The sequence below is a fragment of the Polyergus mexicanus genome, unplaced genomic scaffold (assembly GCF_030449975.1).
Source record: "Polyergus mexicanus isolate NDT 795.1 unplaced genomic scaffold, iyPolMexi1.0 SCAF_17, whole genome shotgun sequence".
NCBI lineage: Eukaryota > Metazoa > Arthropoda > Insecta > Hymenoptera > Formicidae > Polyergus > Polyergus mexicanus.
Window position 1 is genome coordinate 5,211,400 of NW_027223337.1, and position 22,948 is coordinate 5,234,347.

The following is a 22,948-nucleotide window of genomic DNA, read 5'->3' on the forward strand; positions in this document are numbered from 1 at the left end:
GGACGCGCGCGGAAATAGGTTAGTAATCGCCGTTCATTCGCGACTCGCACACAACCTCCCCCCCTCAACACGCTCATACCCTCACGGACTGATTGTGAGTGTAGTGGAGTCGTCGAGCGATACTCGTGTGCGGGTAAACATGCGCAGATAACATCGAATTTCTCTCTTTCTCTTACAATTAGATCTTGTTGTACGTACTTTGATATTCTTATGCTCACTCTCTTTATTCCTCATTCTCAATATTTATTTCATTAAATATTAAATCATCGAAAATGTGCGCGTTAAGCTTTGTTGTTCGCTGGCTCGAATTTTTCGATAAGAGAAATAATTTTCGCGTAATAAGTCGCATCGAAGGTATCGGGTGTACAGAATTTTTTCCATCAGTTTCTCGTATACGCTCGGAATGTATCGAGTGATGAAGGTATCAGGTTTCAATATCGCGACGCTAAAATTAACCCTACGTAATAAGCGAACGGTGTCCTGTGACGTAAGCGGGAGTGTACGAAGTTGTCGCGTCTCTTACGAAGATATATTCGCGTTGTCGGAATATTTTACGCGGGTTCGCGCAATTTCCGGGAGTGCCGGAGTCAAGTGTCACGGATGTATCACGGGAGTGTCGAAAGTTGTGTTTAAATAAGATATCGCGTACGTAATCGAACATCGGGAGTGAAACAATGTCTTAATTAGCGCGCGTTATCGTTAATGACGTATCTCCGCGATCGGTTTGTCTTGTGCGAGTGAACGCCTGGAGCGACGAGGTGGCCGAGAGGATGAATGAAGGCAACGCGTACATCGAGCGGTAAGAATATTCATTTATTCATCGTAACAATTAAAGCGATATTAAAATATTTTTTAGATAATTGAGGACAGAAGTTCCTTTTTTCTCAGCCAAATCTCTTTACACGCCGATAATTTTTAACGTAAAATATATTAACGAAATAGAGGAAATAGTAATAATGAAATATATAATGATACAGTGAAATAAAATAATAATAATAATGATCAGAGTTTTATATACAGGGTGTCCCCAATGACAAATAATTGTTTAAAAAAATACATTGTAAATAATTTTCTTAAAAACAATTTTTTTTTTATACTAATTGATTTGTCTCATTATTCTGTACATAGAAGTATTATGGTAAAATTATCGAAAACTGAATATTTTACGAAATATTTTATTTTTTATATCAAAATATGTCAGACTAAAATATAAAATAACTCAAAAAGTACTTAATGAAAAAATACTTTATTATAGTGTTTTGGAAAGCTCTCGATGTCAGCTACAAGAATACTAAATAAAAAATGGGGGTTCCCGTTTAAGATTTTAAAGTTGACCTTTACGTGACCTTCAAATGACTCTACAAGGTCAAACCAACGGTACCGTCTTATGGCCCCCTCGAAACCAAATAACTTTTGTTTGAAACATTTTTCTCTTCCGGGCTTGGTTTTTGAGATATTCGACTGGATGGATCAAAATGGGCCACCCAGTATATAAGAGAGATAGAGGGGGGGGGGGGGAATGAAAAGAGGCGAGATTCGATTTGCGGATAATCGATGAAGCGGCATGAGTGACGTATCCGCCGATGGATTCGCGATCGGACATCGCGAGAAGCGTCGCGTTGTCGTCGATAAATAACGACGACACACGACAATGACAACGACGACGACGACGACGACGACGACGACGATGATGAGGGGTACAGACGAATGGGGCATCGGCTATGAATATTGCCTTGGGCCGCGTACGAGAGTATGCCCATCTCCCTCTCTTTCCCCCGCCGCCTTCTTCCTTTCGCTCATAAGGCCCTTCCGTCGCGTCTCTTCTCTTTTTATCTCGTTATGAGCGAATAAATCGACGAGGTCGACGCCGAGGTCGGGTTCTACGGTCGCCGATAGGAGGTCAGCTAACGCCGCTGATTCACCATTATAGCGCGGGATACGCTCGGACGTCGACTCCTGGGGTGGTAATTAGTTCCAATGCCAGTAACGGCGTCGTATATCTCGCGTGTATTTTTTACACGCGAATTCATAAGCGAGACTCGCGTCGGGCGACCCATCTCCGTTCGCTACTTTTATAATGTCATTCAGATTATTTTACGCTCTGTCCATTCCCGCCGATTACGCGGTGTTTTCTTCCTCGAGTATGCTCTATGATTTAAAAGGGGATTAGATAAAAAAATATCCACACGTGCGTTTCTTCTCTTATACTTCTTTTTTTTGCAGCGTTTTTTTTTTTTTTTTTTTGCGAGGAGACGCGTGCGAACCGATGAGAACATAGTCTATTCTGTAATACAAATATGCATAAATTGAACATTTATGTTTAATGGATAAATCAAGGAGACTATAAAATATATAAACCTAATAAATTTTGTGATTTATAAAATTTATTGTATTTACAATTCGATTTATTTCGTTTTTAAAAACTTTCGTTAACGATAACGATTTCACAGGAACTCTCCACACAAAATCTCCAGATGTCAGAACATCGAACAAAAAATTATATTCTGATCGTGGGTTGTGGGAACACGTTAAAATTTTTACCGGATCTTCGCAGGAGGAAAGGGAGGAAGAGCGTCGAAGAGTGCGTGGGAGGAGTCGCGCGAGAACGGGAAGGAAGCTTATATTTCGATGAAGATGTTAGAAAAAGATGTTACAAAAAAAAAAAGATAAAAGGTCGACCCATATGTTATTCAAGTAACAGGTGTCCAATTGTTATTTGTCCATCATTGAATATTAAGATCTGAAGTGGCAACCTTTAACCGTCCCTTCTTCCGATCGCTTCATTTATATATATACTGGGTGGCCCATTTTAATCCATCCAGTCGAATATCTCAAAAACCAAGCCCGGAAGAGAAAAATGTTTCAAACAAAAGTTGTGTAGCTTCAAGGGGGCCATAAGACGGTGACAATGATTTGACCTTGGAAAATCATTTGAAGGTTATGTAAAGGTCAATTTAAAAATCTTAAATAGAAACCCCCATTTTTTATTTAGTATTTTTGTAGCTGACATCGAGAGCTTTCCAAAACACTATAATAAAGTATTTTTTCATTAAGTACTTTTTGAGTTATTTTATATTTTATAATATGACATATTTTGATATAAAAAATAAAATATTTCGTAAAATATTGAGTTTTCGATAATTTTACCGTAATACTTCTATGTACAGATTAATAAGACAAATTAATTAGTGCCAAAAAAAACAAATAATTGTTTAAAAAAATAGTACATTGTAAATAATTTTCTTAAAAACAATTTTTTTTTTATACTAATTGATTTGTCTCATTATTCTGTACATAGAAGTATTATGGTAAAATTATCAAAAACTAAATATTTTACGGGATATTAATTTTTTTATATCAAAATATGTTAGATTAACATATAAAATAACTCAAAAAGTACTTAATGAAAAAATACTTTATTATAGTGTTTTGGAAAGCTCTCGATGTCAGCTATAAGAATACTAAATAAAAAATGGGCGTTTCCGTTTAAGATTTTAAAGTTGATCTTCACATGACCTTCAAATGATTTTCCAAGGTCAAATCATTGTCACCGTCTTATGGCCCCCTTGAAGCCACACAACTTTTGTTTGAAACATTTTTCTCTTCCGGGCTTGGTTTTTGAGATATTCGACTGGATGGATTAAAATGGGCCACCCAGTATATATATGTATATACATACAGACTGATTCTACCGTTATTATGTAATAGAGGAAGTGTACGTTCTATCGAATCTGTCGAACCTTCCGCTTTTTTTGCTTGCCTTTTTTATAAGAGAGATCTGATGATCGGTTTTACTAATATCGTTTGTAAACTATGATCGAATCTATTTTTTTTTTTTTTTTTTTCTACATTATAATCGACGCACTAAAATTTAGAGAAAGGCGGATAATTAGATGGACTATAATTATAGCCAATTAAATCAATATTATTATTATTGAATTTGACAGAGAATTTCTCATTACTGATCTTTGTTCAATTTTTTATTTTTCCACACATTATCCTGCATTTATGATTCATACTTCGGACATTTCAAAGATTACATTTTATCGCCCGAGTTAAAAAGAATGGCCTCGATATAAAAAAAATCTTTCAGCAAATATATTCTAATTTTTCTGACATACCTCGCGCGCACTTTTTTAATCGTTCGACAATCGCAGCCTGTAGACGACTGCGAGATTGTTTAATTTTCACACCGCCAGCGACGATGCGATTCGTGCACGATCACGATGCGCGATTGGCGGCATTGCTCGTGATTGGGATGACTTGGCGGGAAAAGTGTCTTTCATAGAGCGCATCTCGTTTCCGTTCCCTCCATTCTTCCTTTTCCCGCGGAAGGAAGCCATCGCGCGCGATGCCATTCGGTCGAACTTCTCCGGGCATTGTGAGCCGTGTCGGTGGAATATCATCGGCGAGTTCGATCGTATAATGAACTTCCTACTTCCACGACAATGACAATGGAGACGGGCAGTCTTAGACGCCCCTTAATCGCCCTCTCCTCTCGTATCCTCTCCTCAAAACGAAATTAGTGTGACTGTCGGCCGTTCTCGACGACTCGAATGCGCTACCGTGCATTGTGCACCTTTCCCGGATTCTCTCTCGGTGAATTTCCCGTAGGAGGAAGAAATTAGGAAACCGTAAAAGACCACCTAGATGGACGAATCGAAGAGATCGAAAGATAATGAGCGGAACGGACAGTAGGCGAAATCATTGTGTGAATTTTATTACGTGTGAATGGTTGATTGATAGCTGGATACTGGCATTTTTCCGATTCGAAGCAAAAAATATCGTTCAGAGCTAACTTTAATTCTTTTATCGATATTATACATATCGTAAAAAAAAAAAAAATTCCAGTATATTATTATATGTTCAAATCGATGCAACCAGTGCCTGAACATAAAAATTAATAGCGATGGGAGAATAAAAGTTTCAATTATAATAATATTCGTGTACGAGTAATTTAACGCGGTCAGAGTCAATAAATAATTCAGGGATGTTGAAATTGACGACGTCGTTTTGCAGCGCATCGAATCGAACGATCGCCTTCTTGAAAATTTTCAAACGATAGAAGCGTTGGCTCTCGACGAAAGCGACGACGTAATTGAATCGCCATCGATGAAATTTTCTCACCATCCGGTATTATTAATCGCGCTATTCGACGCCCAATTTTGTGGCCGCGTATCCAATATGATAGGCGTCAACGAACCATATTGTTCTTAATTTAGTGTATCCCGTGCTTCCTTTCATCCACGACACATCTACGCTTTTACGACGGCCGGTTTTCTGCGGGCGTTGCTTTAATTATCGGCCGCATAATTCCGAACAAGAGAACATTTCTCGGGACACGAAGGGCAAAAATAGACGATCCTTAACGTCCGTTGCCTTTTCTTCTCGAAAAAGAAAAATATTCCTTGAAGCTTTTTCTTTTTCTTTTTTTTTTGCTTTACGATCTGTTTTATTATCTAATTTAATTTTAAATAAATATTCGGAACAACTAACCCTCTTGGATTTTTCTTCGAAACACGGATCATAATTTAATATTAAGAGACACCCAAGGATTAATTACGAGAGGCATATTTTATATTTTCACGCTAAGATTAATTTCGAAATTTCCACGTACTTTGTCACGCCAATATTTCGCGGGCTTCCGGGGGTCATTGATGTACCGTTGCCGAGTTTATTGACAGATTTCTTACTCGATGTACAAGCATCGTGTCGTTGTCAATATGTCTTCATAAATCACGGCACGGTAAATCGGGGACAAAGACTTCGCGCAGACAGTTAATCGAACGGGCGAGGAGTTCACTGTAGGATGAACGAGAAATTTTAAAAGCTATCTCTCTTTCTGCATTTGCCGTTTCTTTACAATCAACGCACGCTCCGTCGACGACTCTACACGCGTTACTACATTGAAAACCGTTTGTAAATCCGTCTTTTGCAAAAGTAGTTTTAAATTAGACAGAGATAAGAATGTGAATTTTGAACGGTGAAATGCAAAATATAAAATCTTATCGACGTGAAGATCCAGAGACATACAGGATGTCCCATTTTAAAGGACCCACTCAAATATCTCAGAAACACTGCGTTAAATCGAAAAATGTTTCAAACAAAAGTTGTGTGGCTTCAAGGGGGCCATAAGACGGTGACAATGATTTGACCTTGGAAAATCATTTGAAGGTCATGTGAAGATCAACTTTAAAATCTCCAATAGAAACCCCCATTTTTTATTTAGTATTCTTGTAGCTGACATCGAGAGCTTCCCAAAACACTATAATAAAGTATTTTTTTATTAAGTACTTTTTGAGTTATTTTATATTTTATAATATGACCTATTTTGATATAAAAAATTAAATATCTCGTAAAATATTTAGTTTTTGATAATCTTACCGTAATACTTCTATGTACAGAATAATGAGACAAATCAATTAGTATAAAAAAAAAATTGTTTTTAAGAATATTATTTACAATGTACTATTTTTTTAAACAATTATTTGTTTTTCTTTGGTACTAATTAATTTGTCTTATTATTCTGCACATAGAAGTATTACGGTAAAATTATCGAAAACTGAATATTTTACGAAATATTTTATTTTTTATATCAAAATATGTCAGATTAAAATATAAAATAACTCAAAAAGTACTTGATGAAAAAACACTTTATTATAGTGTTTTGGAAAGCACTCGATGTCAGCTACAAGAATACTAAATAAAAAATGGGGGTTTCCATTTAAGATTTCAAAGTTGACCCTCACATGACCTTCAAATGATTTTCCAAGGTCAAATCATTGTCACCATCTTATGGCCCCCTTGAAGCCATACAACTTTTGTTTGAAACATTTTTCGATTTAACGCAGTGTTTCTGAGATATTTGAGTGGGTCCTTTAAAATGCGACACCCTGTATATTACTAAAGGAATTAATAAATCACCGCGATGCGTATTAGCCCCGTGTCATTTTACTCTTTTTATATCATTACACATATCATATTACCGTTACGTTAAAGAAAAGTACGTGGAACGGTAGAATTTCTACGCGATTAATCCTTTCGTAGCGCGATGCAATTTGATGATATTTCCATCAGCGTCGCGGAAATTGGATCACGCAGCGGGCCGTTGCACACGTGCGCCTCTCCGATTATGTTCGGGATCGTAGCACGGGTCAAATCTATATAGGGAAGGAACTTTCTTTTTAATGAAAGCGAGATGAGGCGCGCGGGACGATACCTGTGGACGGAGAGGGCGAGAAATAGCGGCTCGTTCCATTCTTCCGCTATTTCCAAATCTTATGGGCGCATTGTGACTTAATTCGCCTTTCTCGCCACGGCCGCAATGGGTGGTCGGTACGGATTTCTTCTAAATTTCTCACGAAGGCACACCCCGTTGAGAGAAGTCACGGTGCTAGAAAAGCCACAAAGAAAAACGCCGCGCTCCGCCGCGTAATTTATTTGAAACTGATGCCGCGAACTAGTTTACGCGAGACTTATATTTACTCACTCGCGGCACACGGACGAGACAAGAGTAATTTCTTATCCAAGTTATTTTATGACACATTTATTTTAGAAATCCAACTCGATAAAGATTCGAGTTAATTGCGCGCGTCCAAAAGTGAAAATGAAAAAGCGTGGTAGGCGTTGTAAATCATTCGAAATATTCGATAGAATCTTGAGCCCTTTCACCGGATCTGGTCATCTCGCTTAATTTTTCATAAATTTTCTTTTAATGAAAATCGTGCGTGGGTGATCAGTAATTCGGCGATAAAGATCGTTATTTCAGGAATCGATCGCACCCGATGCACATCCGCGCTATAATTCAATCAAAAAAATATGATTACGCAAATCCATTTATATATAAGTGTTTCTTACCTATTCTATTTTTTAATTTTATTTTTCTGACATTATTTTTCATTTATTTAAACGCGAAACTTATTTTACAGCGATACAAAAGGATGCCTAAAAAGATTATAGAGGGAGAAAAATGATAAAAATATAAATAATATTAATTTAATTTAATTTAATTATTAGGTGTACAACTTTGCTTCCGCCGTTTTCCTATAGATGGCTTTAGCGGTAAGTAGTGGTCGAAATAAATAGATCATAGACGTCATGCGATAAACTTGGGCATCTGTCAACATAACCCCATAGAAACATTAATCGATTTGTGTCCGCGTCATAAAGTTATTCTCGATTGAAAATGTCAGTTTACGAGCCAAATTCTCGTCGTTTGCGGGAGGTTTTAATTTTCTGCTTCAATATGAAGAAATCTGCGGCTGAGGCTCATCGAATGCTCTCAAATACTTATGATGAAGCCGCTATTAGTGAAAGAACGTGTCGCGAGTGGTTTCAACGCTTCAAGAACGATGATTTTCACGTCGAAGACCGGCATAGCGGTGGAAGAGAGAAGAAGGTTTTCGAAGATGCAGAATTGGAGGCATTACTTAATGAAGACTCGAGTCAAAGTCAAAAAGAATTGGCACGATCATTGGGAGTGACTCAACGAGCAATTTCAAAATGTATAACCAGTTTTTTACAATAAAACCTCGAATTTCGGGAAAAAAAACGGCGGAAGCAAAGTTGTACACCTAATAATTAAATTATATTTACATTGTGCATTATATTTATCGTAAATGATGAATTTAGTATGAGGACTTTTAGATCTTACTTTACGTGTTTGTGAATCAAAGTGCCTAAAGTAAACGTCATTTTTATAGACTTGATTACGGTCAGCGATCTGTTCCTTTATCATTTACATAATCACTCAAAAGGTAGGTCATATTAGGAATGTTGTAATTTGTCATGAAAATATAGTTATAACGGAGATCCAAGTAATTATTAGATGAAATTTATGATGGCGATTAATCAATCTTAAAAAACGACACGATCACTGAATTCCTTATTTCATGCGATCAAACAACTCTTTTAGTAGCTTCTCACTCGGTACTTCTTAAATAACCGATGTTCAAAATGTAGACGATTAATGGATTAATCCAACGGTTTAATCCGCGATATATTTTATACAAGGAAACAATATTTATTGTATCTTATGATACGAATTTGATCGTTACTTTTAATTACTCATTTGTGGATTATATATTTTTGGATTAATCTAGAATAACTTTGAATCTCTCGTTGCGTCACAAAACTGCTTACAACAAATCTTCATAATGACAATTAAAATGATATTAAGATATCATCAAAGTCGGAAAAATAAGAAATAAAAATTCCCGACTGATAAAAAAAAAAAAAAAAAAATTAAATTAAAAAAAATTGCTTCCAACTCTTCATGTGATCATATCTAGATATTTATTGAAATTAGTTAAACATAATAATACACAAACGAAAGGATATTATCTAATCGTAAATTCATTTCCGATAAAAAATAAACGACATCGCGTAGCGTCGAATTGCGAGCGAGAGGATCTGGCAATCGCAAAATATAATGTGCAGATCGTCGCAAAGACATTATAATTACACGAGACGTCATAATTATACTGCTGTTTATTTTAAGAAACTTTATGCGTCAAATCCTGTCGCAAATTGCACAAAAGACACGATAACAATCGAAATCGCGTTATTACTTCCTCTCGACGATGAGTTTGTTGTTTTTTCCCGCTAGATCTAGACACGTAAACGCGTCACGGATTATGGGATTTATATAAAGGCAAAGAAGGCTTCCGCGTACCAGTATGCATGGTGCATCAAGCTGAGCGTGATGATTAAGCTATTCCTCATTACTTTACTTTGCGCGACGCTGGTGGTAAGAAATTTGCGATGATAATTCATTTACAATCTGAGAGTAAAGTAACGTGCAAATCATACGTGTTACATTAACATAAATACGGTAAATTAAATATAGAAAGTAGAATTTTAAAATATATTGTTATAATGAAAGAAAGCATATAAGTATATAAGAACAGATTATAGTTGTATATTATCGAAAGAGTGGATGTAAATAATGTATGTTTTTTTCAAAATATATTTTTACTTCTTCTCAAATAATATTTTTTTCGAAGATTCGAAACGCTTGATCCATGCAATTTCATTGTCACATTAAATAATACAGATTATTCAGAGTCATTAGTTTTTTTTTTTTGAAAATAATTATAATATTTTATATTTATTTTAATATCAATCAGATTCTACGAAGACTATCCGTGAAATAAAAAAAAAATAAATAAATAAATAAATAAAAAATAAAAAAAAATTAATTGCTCTTTCAGTTCGCCGATTCACCAGTTCAGGACCTCCAAGATGTAAGTAAGATGCATGGCTGAATGATTTAAATATGTACAATGTTATGGTTTATTTCGATGAAATTCTCTTCTATTCGACAAAATCTGAAACATAAAAAAAGAAATGTGAATAATTTCTTTCATATCTTTATCGGATATATATATATATATATATTATAGGATAATATTTATTTAAAGGCATGGGAAAAACCGGTGAACGGATTTAGTATGGCTGATCATTTGAGGGGTCGTGATAGTAGTTTGGTGCGACGATCGGCACAGGGTGGAGGTCGAGAATTTGGTGGAGTAGGAGGAGAAGGTGCAGGAGGTGCAGGAGGAGGATTTGGAGGAGGATTTGGAGGACGTTTTGGAGGACATATTGGATGGGAAGCGGGAGCAGGAGCGGGAGGGCAAGGGGGAGGAGGCGCGGAAGGACAAGGAGGAGATGAAGGAAAATGATAGAATCAGATCGCAAGGATCATCGTAGAATGAATAGTTTATAGCTCTTTAGGTAAATGTTTTTAAACTGCGGAGCACGATCTAAAAATCGATTCTATGAGTCGCTCGACAGTTTATTTATTACATATATATATATATACTGGGTGGCCCATTTTAATCCATCCAGTCGAATATCTCAAAAACCAAGGCCGGAAGAGAAAAATGTTTCAAACGAAAGTTGTGTGGCTTCAAGGGGGCCATAAGATGGTGACAATGATTTGACCTTGAAAAATCATTTGAAGGTCATGTGAAGGTCAACTTTATAATCTTAAACGGAAACCCCCATTTTTTATTTAGTATTCTTGTAGCTGACATCGAGAGCTTTCCAAAACACTATAATAAACTATTTTTTCATTAAGCACTTTTTGGAATTATTTTATATTTTAATCTGACATATTTTGATATAAAAAATAAAATATTTCGTAAAATATTCAGTTTTCGATAATTTTACCGCAATACTTCTATGTACAGAATAATAAGACAAATTAATTAGTGCCAAAAAAAAAACAAATGTTTAAAAAAATACATTGTAAATAATTTTCTTAAAAACAATTTTTTTTGCATACTAATTGATTTGTCTCATTATTCTGTACATAGAAGTGTTACGATAAGATTATCAAAAACTAACTATTTTATGAGATATTTAATTTTTTATATCAAAAGATGTCAGATTAAAATATAAAATAACTCAAAAAGTACTGAATAAAAAAATAGTTTATTATAGTATTTTGGAAAGCTCTCGAGGCAAGCTACAAGAATACTAAATAAAAAATGTGGGTTTCCATTTAAGATTTTAAAGTTGACCTTCACGTGACCTTCAAATGACTCTTCAAGGTCAAAACAACGGTACCATCTTATGGCCCCCTTGAAACCAAACAACTTTTGTCTGAAACATTTTTCTCTTCCGGGCTTGGTTTTTGAGATATTCGACTGGATGGATTAAAATGGGCCACCCAGTGTATATATATTTATTTTTCAAGAAGTTTATGGATTTATTACAATAATTATTCAAAAATTAATTTATAATAATAAAATAATTGATGAAATTATATAATTGATATATAACTTTTTTACTTCGTTAATAATAATATCAATTATATTTGAAATATTTGACAGTTTATATCGTGTAAAATTAATGGTATTAATATCTGATATTTAACGTATTACTCTCACGATAAAATTTGATAAAAGAAATTTAAAAAGTTGAGTCTTACTATTTTAAACGATTGTATATAACTGACGAGAGAATTCTAGTTATAAAAAATTATGTACAGATTTAAGAGTTTAAAAAATATTGATATTGAATATATGTACATAGTGTTACAGAGTAATTTGTATTTATTTCACAGATCCAATATGGAGATATTGAAGCCTATCGTTAGTACGTAAAGTGGATAAAAGTAATTTAGATTTAGACTCAACATTCTTTGACACGTCTTATTAAAATACTTTGCACGCTTTAGAATCCCTCCTTCCTCTCTCCCCCGATGATTTTAGAATAATAAAACTTTGAATTGCGTGATATTTATTTTATTCGATTTCATTCATATTCATATTGTTAACAAAATCGAAACAACACGCGAAAGCATTTTAATTTTGAAAATAAAATTGACGATTGCAGTTTAATCAATCTTAAAAAGTGACATGATCGCTGAATTCCTCATTTCATGCTACCAAAACAATACTTTTAATAGTTTCTCATCCGGTAGTTTTTAAATAATCGATCTTTGAAATGTGGATGATGCGCATTATAAATAATATTTTATGATACGAGTTGTGTGATAAATAAAGAAATAATTAAAGAAAAAGTTGCTCTCGATATACTTTTATTTATTTATTTATTTTTTTTTATTAAGGAAAGACCTTTTACAATAACAATTTGTCGCGCGATACAATTTATCCTTACGCTCTATCTCGCTAAACAAAATAATCTCCGTTCACTCATTTCGCTTTTGCTGTCAAGTTTAGTAAAGTCATTGCAATATATTGGCGAATATTGGTATATTTCAAAGCACCGAGGACTCCGAACGATCCTCCGAAAATCGATGTCGAATAACATTCGATCATTACACGACGCATCCTCTCCCGCGCGCGTCCAAAGTGCGTTAGATCGCGGTTCCGTATCGAATGATCATTATGTTACCATGATGAAGGGTGGCTTGCGTGAGAGCTGGCAACACGAAACGCCTTTCCCGATCGCGCCTTTATCGCATCGAGTCGGTTCTCTTGTGTATCTCGCCACGTGGGTGGTGTATAACTATAGCGTATTACACGGACCTTTAGGACAGTTTAAGATGGCCCTACACCGGACGCGCCGTTAGACAATGGCGAATTCTTCTCGCCCGGAAAAAGCATCCTTTCAAATCGCGCGAACACCTACCAGGATCTTTAATGATGAACTCGGCGTCTCTCTCTCTCTCCTCTCTCGTCGGGCTTTCGCGTGAAACGTCTTCATCTCCCGGCGCCGAGCTCTGCTCCCTTTTCTTCTCTCGATCTCCCCCTTCCTTCTCTCCTCTATTTCCTCTCACTGTAATCGCCACGTCGATTTCGATTGTAGATCGCGCCATGACATAGCATCTCTCAAGCCGAGATGCGACGCAGCAGATGCTGCAGTCGCCGATTTAACTTCCCGATCACCTCGTGTTCGAGAAAAAGGCCGCGATTTCGCGTCTCGGAGCAAAATTTAGAATTCACGAAAAAAAAAAAGGCAATAATTTTTGAAATAAATTCTAATGCCGTTATTAAATGCGATTGTGTTTCCTCAAATCTGGCGTTTAGACCAGAGGTAAGTAACGCAAGCGCATTTTCACGAGTCGGACTTCGCGACGCGATCTCACGCGTATCGCAACTTGCACGCACGTGGTGTCAAGGGGTGCAACGAAGTCACTGACACTTGGCTTCGGGAGGACGAATCGCCCGTGTCATTTCGGCGTAATCTTCGCCGCGGCTGCAGAACACGGCAAGTTCAAAGTCGGATGCTGTTGAAAATTAACGAGCGGGATCGAGCAATTGCCGTCGGAAGGTTCCCCGATTCCTTTCTCCGGTCGAGCCGATTGCCGAGAATCGTTCCCGTTCTCGTACTGTGTCGGATAATCAGCCGATTGGGGGGAACAACGCGGTGGAATCGGAAGGAGCCAAACCGCCTGAGTCCCCGGTCCTATAGCGTGTAATCAGCGGTCCTTTCTTCTTGGCGCGTTTTCGCGTTATGGTACCCTGTACTTTAAAAGAAACGACACATTGTATTTGCCACGCGGACGGTCCGGGCGAAATCTCGTCATACGTCGGCGTGCTCGATTTTCGCGGAAGTCAGCCACCGATGTCAATGTTACGCATACGTTGAATGTGTGCACACGTATGTGTGTATTTCCAGGATCGGAACTATAGTCGAAACTATATAATATATATATATATATACATATAAATACGTCGGTTACGAAATATTTATCCGTGGAATAAAAATACATGTACATTTGTACACTATTTTTTAATTTTTTTTTATTTAATTACTTAAAAAATTTTTAACACGCGATCTTTTGTCGCGTTAAAAATGATCTCGCCGACATTGGAAAATATCTTATCGAACAATTTACACTTTTAATTGATAAATTAATTTCAAGTATAGACAATAGTCGATATCATTATCCGGTCGTGAGAGTAAATTTAGAAAAAAAAAAAAAAAAAACTTAGTAATTAGATATGAAGATAGAATTTACGGCCCTGAGCGACTACCGGTTTTTATCTCGACAATTTGTGATTCAAAGACGAGACGGGGGAGATGGGGGGGGGGGGAGAGAAAAAAAGGAGGAGAAAGGAAGGAAGAGAGCGAGAATTATGAGTACGGTCGCACGCGTATTTTAGCTACAATGTTGCGTGCCACGCCAAATGCATACGTGGCACATGCGGGGGGGGGGCGGAGGGGAAGGGGGTTGGGGGGTTTCTTCAAGTACCCCGATAATTATGTTTATTGTAACAAGAGGAAGATGTAAGACTTACTTCACGGCGGCGTTTCTGCAAACCGATGCCCGAAATACATTTCGTACCTGTTTTGGGATACGTTTTGCGTGCGAAATATCGCGCGATTGATTGTTAAAATGTCTCGTTTTCTCGCGATAAAATTTTCATGATCGATGATCTTAAATTTTATTAAATATACGCCGCATTATGTTATACCCGAGTATCTTGATAAAACTACATAAAAGCTAATACATCTCCGATTTAATCGCTACTTGAATACGTTACACGGCAGATTTTTTCCGAGTAATTTCCCGCAAGAAATAAATAGGGGATGGCATTGAGTTGGGAAATATAAGAAATTGAAATTTCACGGTTCGAATGCTTTTTCTCAGATATTATAAAGTAATATTAGGAAAGGCGAGGTTTGTGTGTACGTTGTATTTGTTGTAGAGCGGATGAAAAAAGTATTCGTTTACATTTACATGGTTATTGACGAAGTATCCATGAGTGTATACCTATCCCATAAATGTAAACGAACACTTTTACAACGTCTGCTCTATAGAAATACAAAAAATATATAAACAAATTTTAATTTTTCCTTATTTTGAAAAGGCATTAAAACTATATGAAACTTAAATTTGTTATATCTCCTAAATTAATGTCGACCCCGAGAAATTTCTTGCGGGGTATTACTCAGAAGAACCTCCCCAACAACATTATTTAAGTAGCAATACAATCGAAGGCTTGTTACCTTTTACGCAATTTCACCTGGAATATTTTTAGAGAAAGAAAGATTTTAAAATTAAATATAAATTTATTTTACTCTTGAATGTATTTTTATCTTTTTTGCATATTCAATTTTTTTTCCCTTTTAAAAATTGATTGGAGAATTAATTGTATATTTTATTCTTTATTGAGTATCTTGTAATTAATTTCGGCTAGAAGTGAGTGTGTCGATAATACACAGGGTTTTCAACAAAAATTGTATGGTTTTGAGGGGAACGTAAGATGGTGTCATTGGTTTGACCTTGGATGGTATCGTTAAGGTCAAGTCAAGGATACCTTTAATTTCTTCAACGGAACCCCCTATTTTTCATTACATATTCTTGTAGCTTATCTCGAGAGCTTTCCAAAACACTATAATAAAGTTTTTTTTTTCATTAAGTACTTTTCGAGTCATTTTATATTTTAATCTGACATATTTTGATATAAAAAATATTTCATAAAATATTCAGTTCTCCATAATCTTACCGTAATACTTTTATGTATAGAATAACGAGACAAATCAATAAGTATAAAAAAATAATTGTTTTTAAGAAAATTATATTTACAATGTATTTTTTAAAATAATTATTTGGTTCTTTCTTGGCCACTACTTTGGTCACGTTTTCGTCGAAAACGTTTCTCTCTAAAATGCTTAGTTTTTGAAAGAAAAGGGGTGCCCTGTATATTTCTCCCGTATTAGAATATGGATCTGCATTCTCTCACGTTCCAAGTCCACTTTCCACGACGGCAACATCGTATCGACACGATGTTCATGCGCATCCCTGAATAAAGGATCCGGTGAAACAAAGATGGCCGCGCGCGTTTCCGTTTACGCAACATCCTTCCGATACTTGTTTACCCGCTCTCGTTCGTCCGGGCTGGAAGTTGACCGCAGTCATTCGAGTTTGTCGCCGATGAATTGACGTCCAAAACCTCTCGCTTTCAGAAACCGGAGGTTCGCTTACAATAGCGAGAAGGAAAAGAAAATATTTATAACTCGTAGCAATTAATTCTCTCACCGCGGAACAGTTTGACCGGAAAAAAAACAATAAGTCGTGATTTCTCATAAACATGAGATGAGAAGACATTTATACATGCTTACGCTATTAATGTGGTATTGTTCAGAGTTGGGAACTTTATAAAAGTAACGCGTTACCGTTACCGTTATTTTTTGTAAAAAGTAACTCGTTACCGATTTTAAAAAGTAACGCGTTACCGTTACCGTTACTTGGAAAAAGTAACGCGTTACCGTTACCGTTACTTGGAAAAAGTAACGCGTTACCGTTACCGTTATTTGGAAAAAATAACGATTCGTTACCTTTTTCGTTATGTTTTTGTTTTCTGTAATGCTAAAATAAGCTATTAGATTATAAAATTATTTAATAATCAATATTAAATGTGTAATAATCTATGTTATAATTAAAAATTCTAAATTAGCCTCTATATAGCGAGCGTTTTTTTAATATTAAACTTATTTAATGATTCTAATTTTTTATGTTAATATCTTTACTTTTTAATACACTTATCTTTATAGGAATTTTAATTGAAATTTACAAATTTCAATTTTGTCGAAAATTTTTATCAAACATTATTTTTAAATATTGATAAGAGAAATATTGATATTAATAACAGTCTATTCCAATATTCACTCTCAGTATTGTAAAATCTATAATTTACGTTACTATAGATTTTCAGTACTGGCAGTGACTATCGGAATGCAGCCTACGGATAGAAGACTACAAAATTTTTTTTCAAAAAATACATCTATCGAATAGATGTAAGATAATGAAGAACCAAAAAAATAACGATAAAAGTAACGACATTACCATTACCGTTACAAACAGAAAAAAGTAACGATCGTTAGCGAAAAAAAGTAACCGTAACGATAACGACGTTACAAGTAACGCGTTACTTCCCAATCCTGGCTATTGTTAATATTTGTATGACTAGCTACAGATACATTTTTGGCAAATAAGTATTTTGCATATTTTACGTATTATTATCCCGAACATTATTTAATATTTTAATTGAAAGTTAAGATAATTAATGTACAAGGTAATAAGTATAACGATTAAAAGATACGCAGCGGTAGAGATTAATTGGAAATAGTCGGCATCGACAGTCGATTCTTTCATCGCGGGATAAGAACGCATTGCGATACCGCAAGGAAACCGTTCCGCAATATTGGCCGGATGTCCGGTAGTTTCGTGTGTACGTCGAATACAATGCGATATTTGTAAGGAGGGAGATCTGTTCGAAAGGTTTCTTTCGTAATACGCCCGTCTGCGCGACCGTTGTTTCCTTTTCCTTTTTTTCTTGGCTCAAGACTTGCGTATGAAAATTGCACTTTTCTCTTTTTCGCGGAAGGAGTGATAGAGTCTTTCTTTATCCGCGTTAACGTTTACGAGATAAAAAAAAGCTAGAGTTTCATCAATATAATAGTAATACGCAATTTAATTTAATTGAGCAATTAATATAATTTGTAACTTAAAATAATAATTTCGTGTATATGTTTAGTTTATATTATTATTATATTCTATTTTATATTATATGATATTTTATTCAAGTAGGGTCAAACCCCGGGTATCCGCGAGAGATCCGCGTGAGAAATTCGCGGCGGTCTTCTTGGTCGGTACCTGATATGACGAGAGGGACGCGAAAAAGGGGGAACCCCCAGTTTCGCGCGTGCATCGCCAAAGTCGAGATTAATTCGCGCCGCTTAGTCGCGAGTCTAAGCCGAGTCGCAATCCGAAAGGAGCGTTTAAACCATTTAGAGACGCGCGCTTCATTGGGAAATCCGACAATTACTAATTCGCCGGTCGCTCGACCGCGAGAAATCGCGATAAATCTCGTATTATCCTCGGTCTATCGCCCGGCGTGAATGCGCGCGCGCGCGTAGATACTTGGATGAATTCACGCACGTGTATCACGTGCGCGCGCGCGCGCAGGATCCACGCGGAAATGCTTAACTTATGAACTCTCGGGGGAACTGTCTGAATAGAAACGTCTCTTTGGATCGAGCTACGCGCGAATCCACGGCCGTTTCCTGGATCATTGCCAAGGTGAAATCATCGGTACGTCACAGTAGTGGCCCATGATTAATGATCATTCGACGACGAGCGGATCGCTGCTCGCGTTAAGAGTCTCACAAACTTCCTCTCGCGATCTGACCGGGATCTCTCTCTCTCTGTTTCTCTCATCGTCGGATAGCTACCGATCGTTACGATACCATAGATCTCGTTCCGTTCGAAATATTTGTCTCTATTTAAGCGTATGCTGCGCGATTCGAAATATTTTATTTTTTATATCAAAATATGTCAGATTAAAATATAAAATAACTCAAAAAGTACTTGATAAAAAAATACTTTATTATAGTGTTTTGGAAAGCTCTCGATGTCAGCTACAAGAATACTAAATAAAAAATGGGGGTTTCCGTTTAAGATTTTAAAGTTGACCTTCACATGACCTTCAAATGATTTTCCAAGGTCAAATCATTGTCACCGTCTTATGGCCCCCTTGAAGCCACACAACTTTTGTTTGAAACATTTTTCGATTTAACGCAGTGTTTCTGAGATATTTGAGCGGGTCCTTTAAAATGGGACACCCTGTATATCCGTTATTACGAATGAAGCGAGAATGCAAAAAATTCGCACACGATTACGATAATTACATCGATCGTCTTGATTCAGCGTCCACGAGTGTCCATAGTGTATACGGAATAATTAATGGAGTGAATTATGTCGACGTGGGTCGAAAGATGGGATCGCGGCGAAGATTGCTATAAATTAACGTGTGTAATTGCGTCTAGATTAAGCGGTTGTAAAAACTGTATTTTCGTCGTGATTACAAAGGCGATTTTTTATATCGTAACTCGGCTTTGCCTTGCCTTTAAGAAACGAGAAGGCGAAAAAAGATGTCGACGGTGCGTGTGTCTGTTGGTAAAAAATAATGCGATAAATCGCCGCCGTTTCTTCCAGATGACTCGGCGATAAAGTGAAAGCCTTAAGCAATCAATAGCGTCGAAATGAGAATAAGATAAATAGGATATTTATATACTAGTCTATTTTGCCGGAATTGATTGGAACCTGAAAAGGGCAATTAACGGCGAATCGTGCAAAGACGATCCTTTCCTCGACGACGACTGTCGTGTTCTCGTCATCCACCGCCTCGTCACGATCCGGATCCTAGTTCGATCGCTCTCGGACTCTCGGGGACTCTTCAGGAGCCGTCGTTCGCGCGGCAGAGGTCAGTCGTTAACGCGTCACGAAAAGATGGACGAGCCGCTGCCGGTGTCCGCGGGCACACAATGGCATATTAATGGCTGTCGGTAGCGGTGATAAATTCCTAGGTTGAACCCGCTCTCTAGCTCTCTTTCTCCCTTCCTCTCTTCAAGGAGCCGTAAGCACGCTCGTTTCTCCTTCCTTTCCTTCCGTCTCTCCCTGTTTTTCTACCTCGGGGACAGAGGAAAGGGAGTTCGATGCGGCGACAATGAGCACGAATAACTCAGCGCGCGATAAAAAGACGAGAGGGAGAGACGAAAGAGAGTTATGCGCGCACAGGTGAAATGAGAGAGAGAAAAAGACAGGAAGAGAAATGCTCGCTACGGTTAATTGCCTTTCCTAGATGTCCGGTTAGAGATCAACGCTAGTTAACCCGCCTTGCCCCCTCCCCCCCCCCCCCTCTCCAACCCTCGAGCTACCCTGTGTCGCGAGGTGCATTATCTTCCTCGGAATGGCAGATAGCGTTGATGCGTCCGCTATGGCTCGTCATCTCGCCTGTCATGTACGCGCGCGAGATGGAACGGATAATATTGTCCCGGCGCGTCGAGTCTATGGGATTTTGGATTAAGTATATACGTGAAACAAAGCGATGAGAAATGAAGATGTTCGCATATATAACATAATAATTGCGCAAATGCTTTTGCCATTGTACGTAAAAGTGTAACGAGACGCATTCTTCGACGCGATATCCACGCGTTCTAGAAAAGTGATACACGCGATTACGATTGTTTTATACGTGAATTAAAAGCAGCATTAACGTCGGTAACGGTGAAATTATCGAGGGAGCGAGTAACTCTCGAGTAATAATTCATTAGATTTAACGAGCGGTGAAAAGTTCTCGCGCGGTAGTATCTCAAGTGCGTACGCGCCGATCGGTATCTCTGATACGTCGACGCATTATGACTTTCGGACGTGCAACTTTGGCGTAATTAACTGATTCGACGATAACGCCTTGGCCTGTCAGAGGTTGAGTGAATTACACGGGACAGGGAAGAATAGGAAATTGCATTTAAGAGAATATTTCGCGCGACCGGGCAAAAAAGGAAATCACCGAGAAAGCGACGAGTCAGATTTTACCTTCGCTGATTGAAAACACGGAAAGAGATACGACAGCAATTGATATCCGGAAACTCTCTCCTACATCGGCGCGAGGGCATCACTTTCCGATTTAAAGCGTTAATAAAAAATATTTGTGTCGCATTTCTATCCCATATTGAGAAGCGCCTTTGTCGACGACCGTGACGGAATCGCGGTCTTCGACTGGATCGAAGAAGCTGTCGTTAAGTTGTTTACGCTGGCGCGCGTCCTCTGTCAATTAAATGGACGTTTCGGACCTAGCGCAACGACACGGCCCCGAAATCGATCGTCTTAACCGAATCCCCGCTATCCCCTCGTTTTTTCTTCGTGGAAGTCCCCCCGAGCGCGTAGACGCGCCCGAGAAACGCCGGTTAAAAGAACGCGCTTCCGGCGAGCCCTCTTAACCCATATCCGTCCGCGAGCCCCCTGAGGTGCCCCTCTCGCGACGCGGAGTCGCCGTCCCCGGGACGTTCTCGTGATAGCTTACGGCCGTTTATTAGGAAAGATTTACGGCATGCGCCTTCCTCGAGGCAGCGGCGGAATGACGATTCTCAGGTTTTTGACCGCTCTAGGAATCCAATTGAGCTTAAAACCGTCGTCCTCCTCCGCTACTCCCTTCAATCTCGTTTCGTTGCCGTTACAATTATTAACGTGTCTCGGAACGCGAAAGTATTGTCCGTCTTTTGATAGTGCCGGTACGTTACAAGTATTCTTTATTAAGACACTGTATTATAAGAACTTGCGTGATTTCTCTCGGTAGGAATACGGAATAATGAATTCAAGTCAAGTGATTGATTTCTTCTTGCTGTTTTATACAAATTCGGTGATGGAAAAATTAAATATAGAATTATTTTTGAAATTAGTGCAATAACGGATTTTCATATGTACACTGAGAGACCAATTTTGTTGTGTGAAATAAAATTTGTTTGAATCAACTAAATCTCTTGTTTGGATATGGACAAACAAATCTTTTAATTAACACAACAAAATTATTTGAAAAATTTGATAATACTAACACACAAACTTTGGTTCGGTGAACAAAATTTTTAATCGTGTAAAAAATCAAATTTTTGGTTGTTTTTTATTTTAATTTTCTTCACTGAATCACATTTGTGTGTTAGCCTTACCAAATTTTCCAACTGCAGTTACATTTGCTTTTGTTACATCGACCAAAGTTTAGCCATATTCAACGAGAAATTTACTCGATGGGTGTCTCTTGTGACACGATAAGAAAAAGATATACAGATTATATTCTCCATCTTTTCAATTCTCTCGTCGTTAACGAGAGACTGATCAGTATTTCCCGGACAGATGAATCCGCCATGATTGAAGATGCACTGCATACTGCACATCACACTACGCTGCATAACTATTGACCGCGCAGTGACACATGAATGCGCAAAATAGCTTATGACGTTCAAGTAAACGATTTAGTTCAAGTAACAAATACAATTATTTGGAACGCGATGAGATGGATGAGTTTGTTATCGCAAGAATAAAATTTTATTCAGATAAACAATTCCATGCAAACAAAATAATTTGTTAGCGTAACATTTAACACTTCTTTCCAATAACATAATTTTTATTAAATAAAACCAAATTATACGTGTTGAATTCAACAAAATGATTCAACCAAATAATTTTCTTTTATTTAAAATGGATCTCTCAGTGTATCGATGAAATATTTATGTTTCACGGTGACGTGTGGAAGAGGTAACGGTTTGCAACCGAAACGGTAAATTTCAACACGTTTAGACGATTCAATGACCGAGTTCTTAATTTTAATTCTGAATTATCTGCCATTACCACGTGATAAATGATAGGATGTCGAAACGTTCTTTACTAGTTTCACAATACGTTCTTCGTCTCGTTGAACGGAAATGTCTCTACGATAATCGATTATTTATTCTCACGAGGATGCTTCTAGTTATATTCGTATGCTTATACCAGCGCCGATTAAAGAGCGCGTTTAACTATACTTGTTGAATTTTAATGACGAAATATACGTTGATGCCGGATTCGTTTTACATGGAAAGAAAAGAAAAGAACGGAATCGCGCACGTGTAGAAATTCCATTCTCGGTATTCTTGAGTAATACGTTTTCTAATGGCTGTATTCATACGCGTGACGTACTCGTTAATCAAACGCGAA

General features: G+C 37.2%; 1 protein-coding gene across 1 annotated transcript; it reads left to right on the forward strand.

Annotated features, from left to right (window-relative positions):
- Positions 1-88: 88 nt before the first annotated feature.
- Positions 89-12,495, forward strand: LOC138940636 (protein suex-1-like). The gene is made up of 5 exons (XM_070309724.1): positions 89-799; positions 9,608-9,748; positions 10,212-10,244; positions 10,422-10,734; positions 12,071-12,495. Exons 2-4 carry the CDS (start codon positions 9,704-9,706, stop codon positions 10,680-10,682), a joined length of 339 nt encoding a protein of 112 aa, XP_070165825.1. The 5' UTR covers positions 89-799; positions 9,608-9,703; the 3' UTR covers positions 10,683-10,734; positions 12,071-12,495.
- The last annotated feature ends 10,453 nt before the right edge of the window (positions 12,496-22,948 follow it).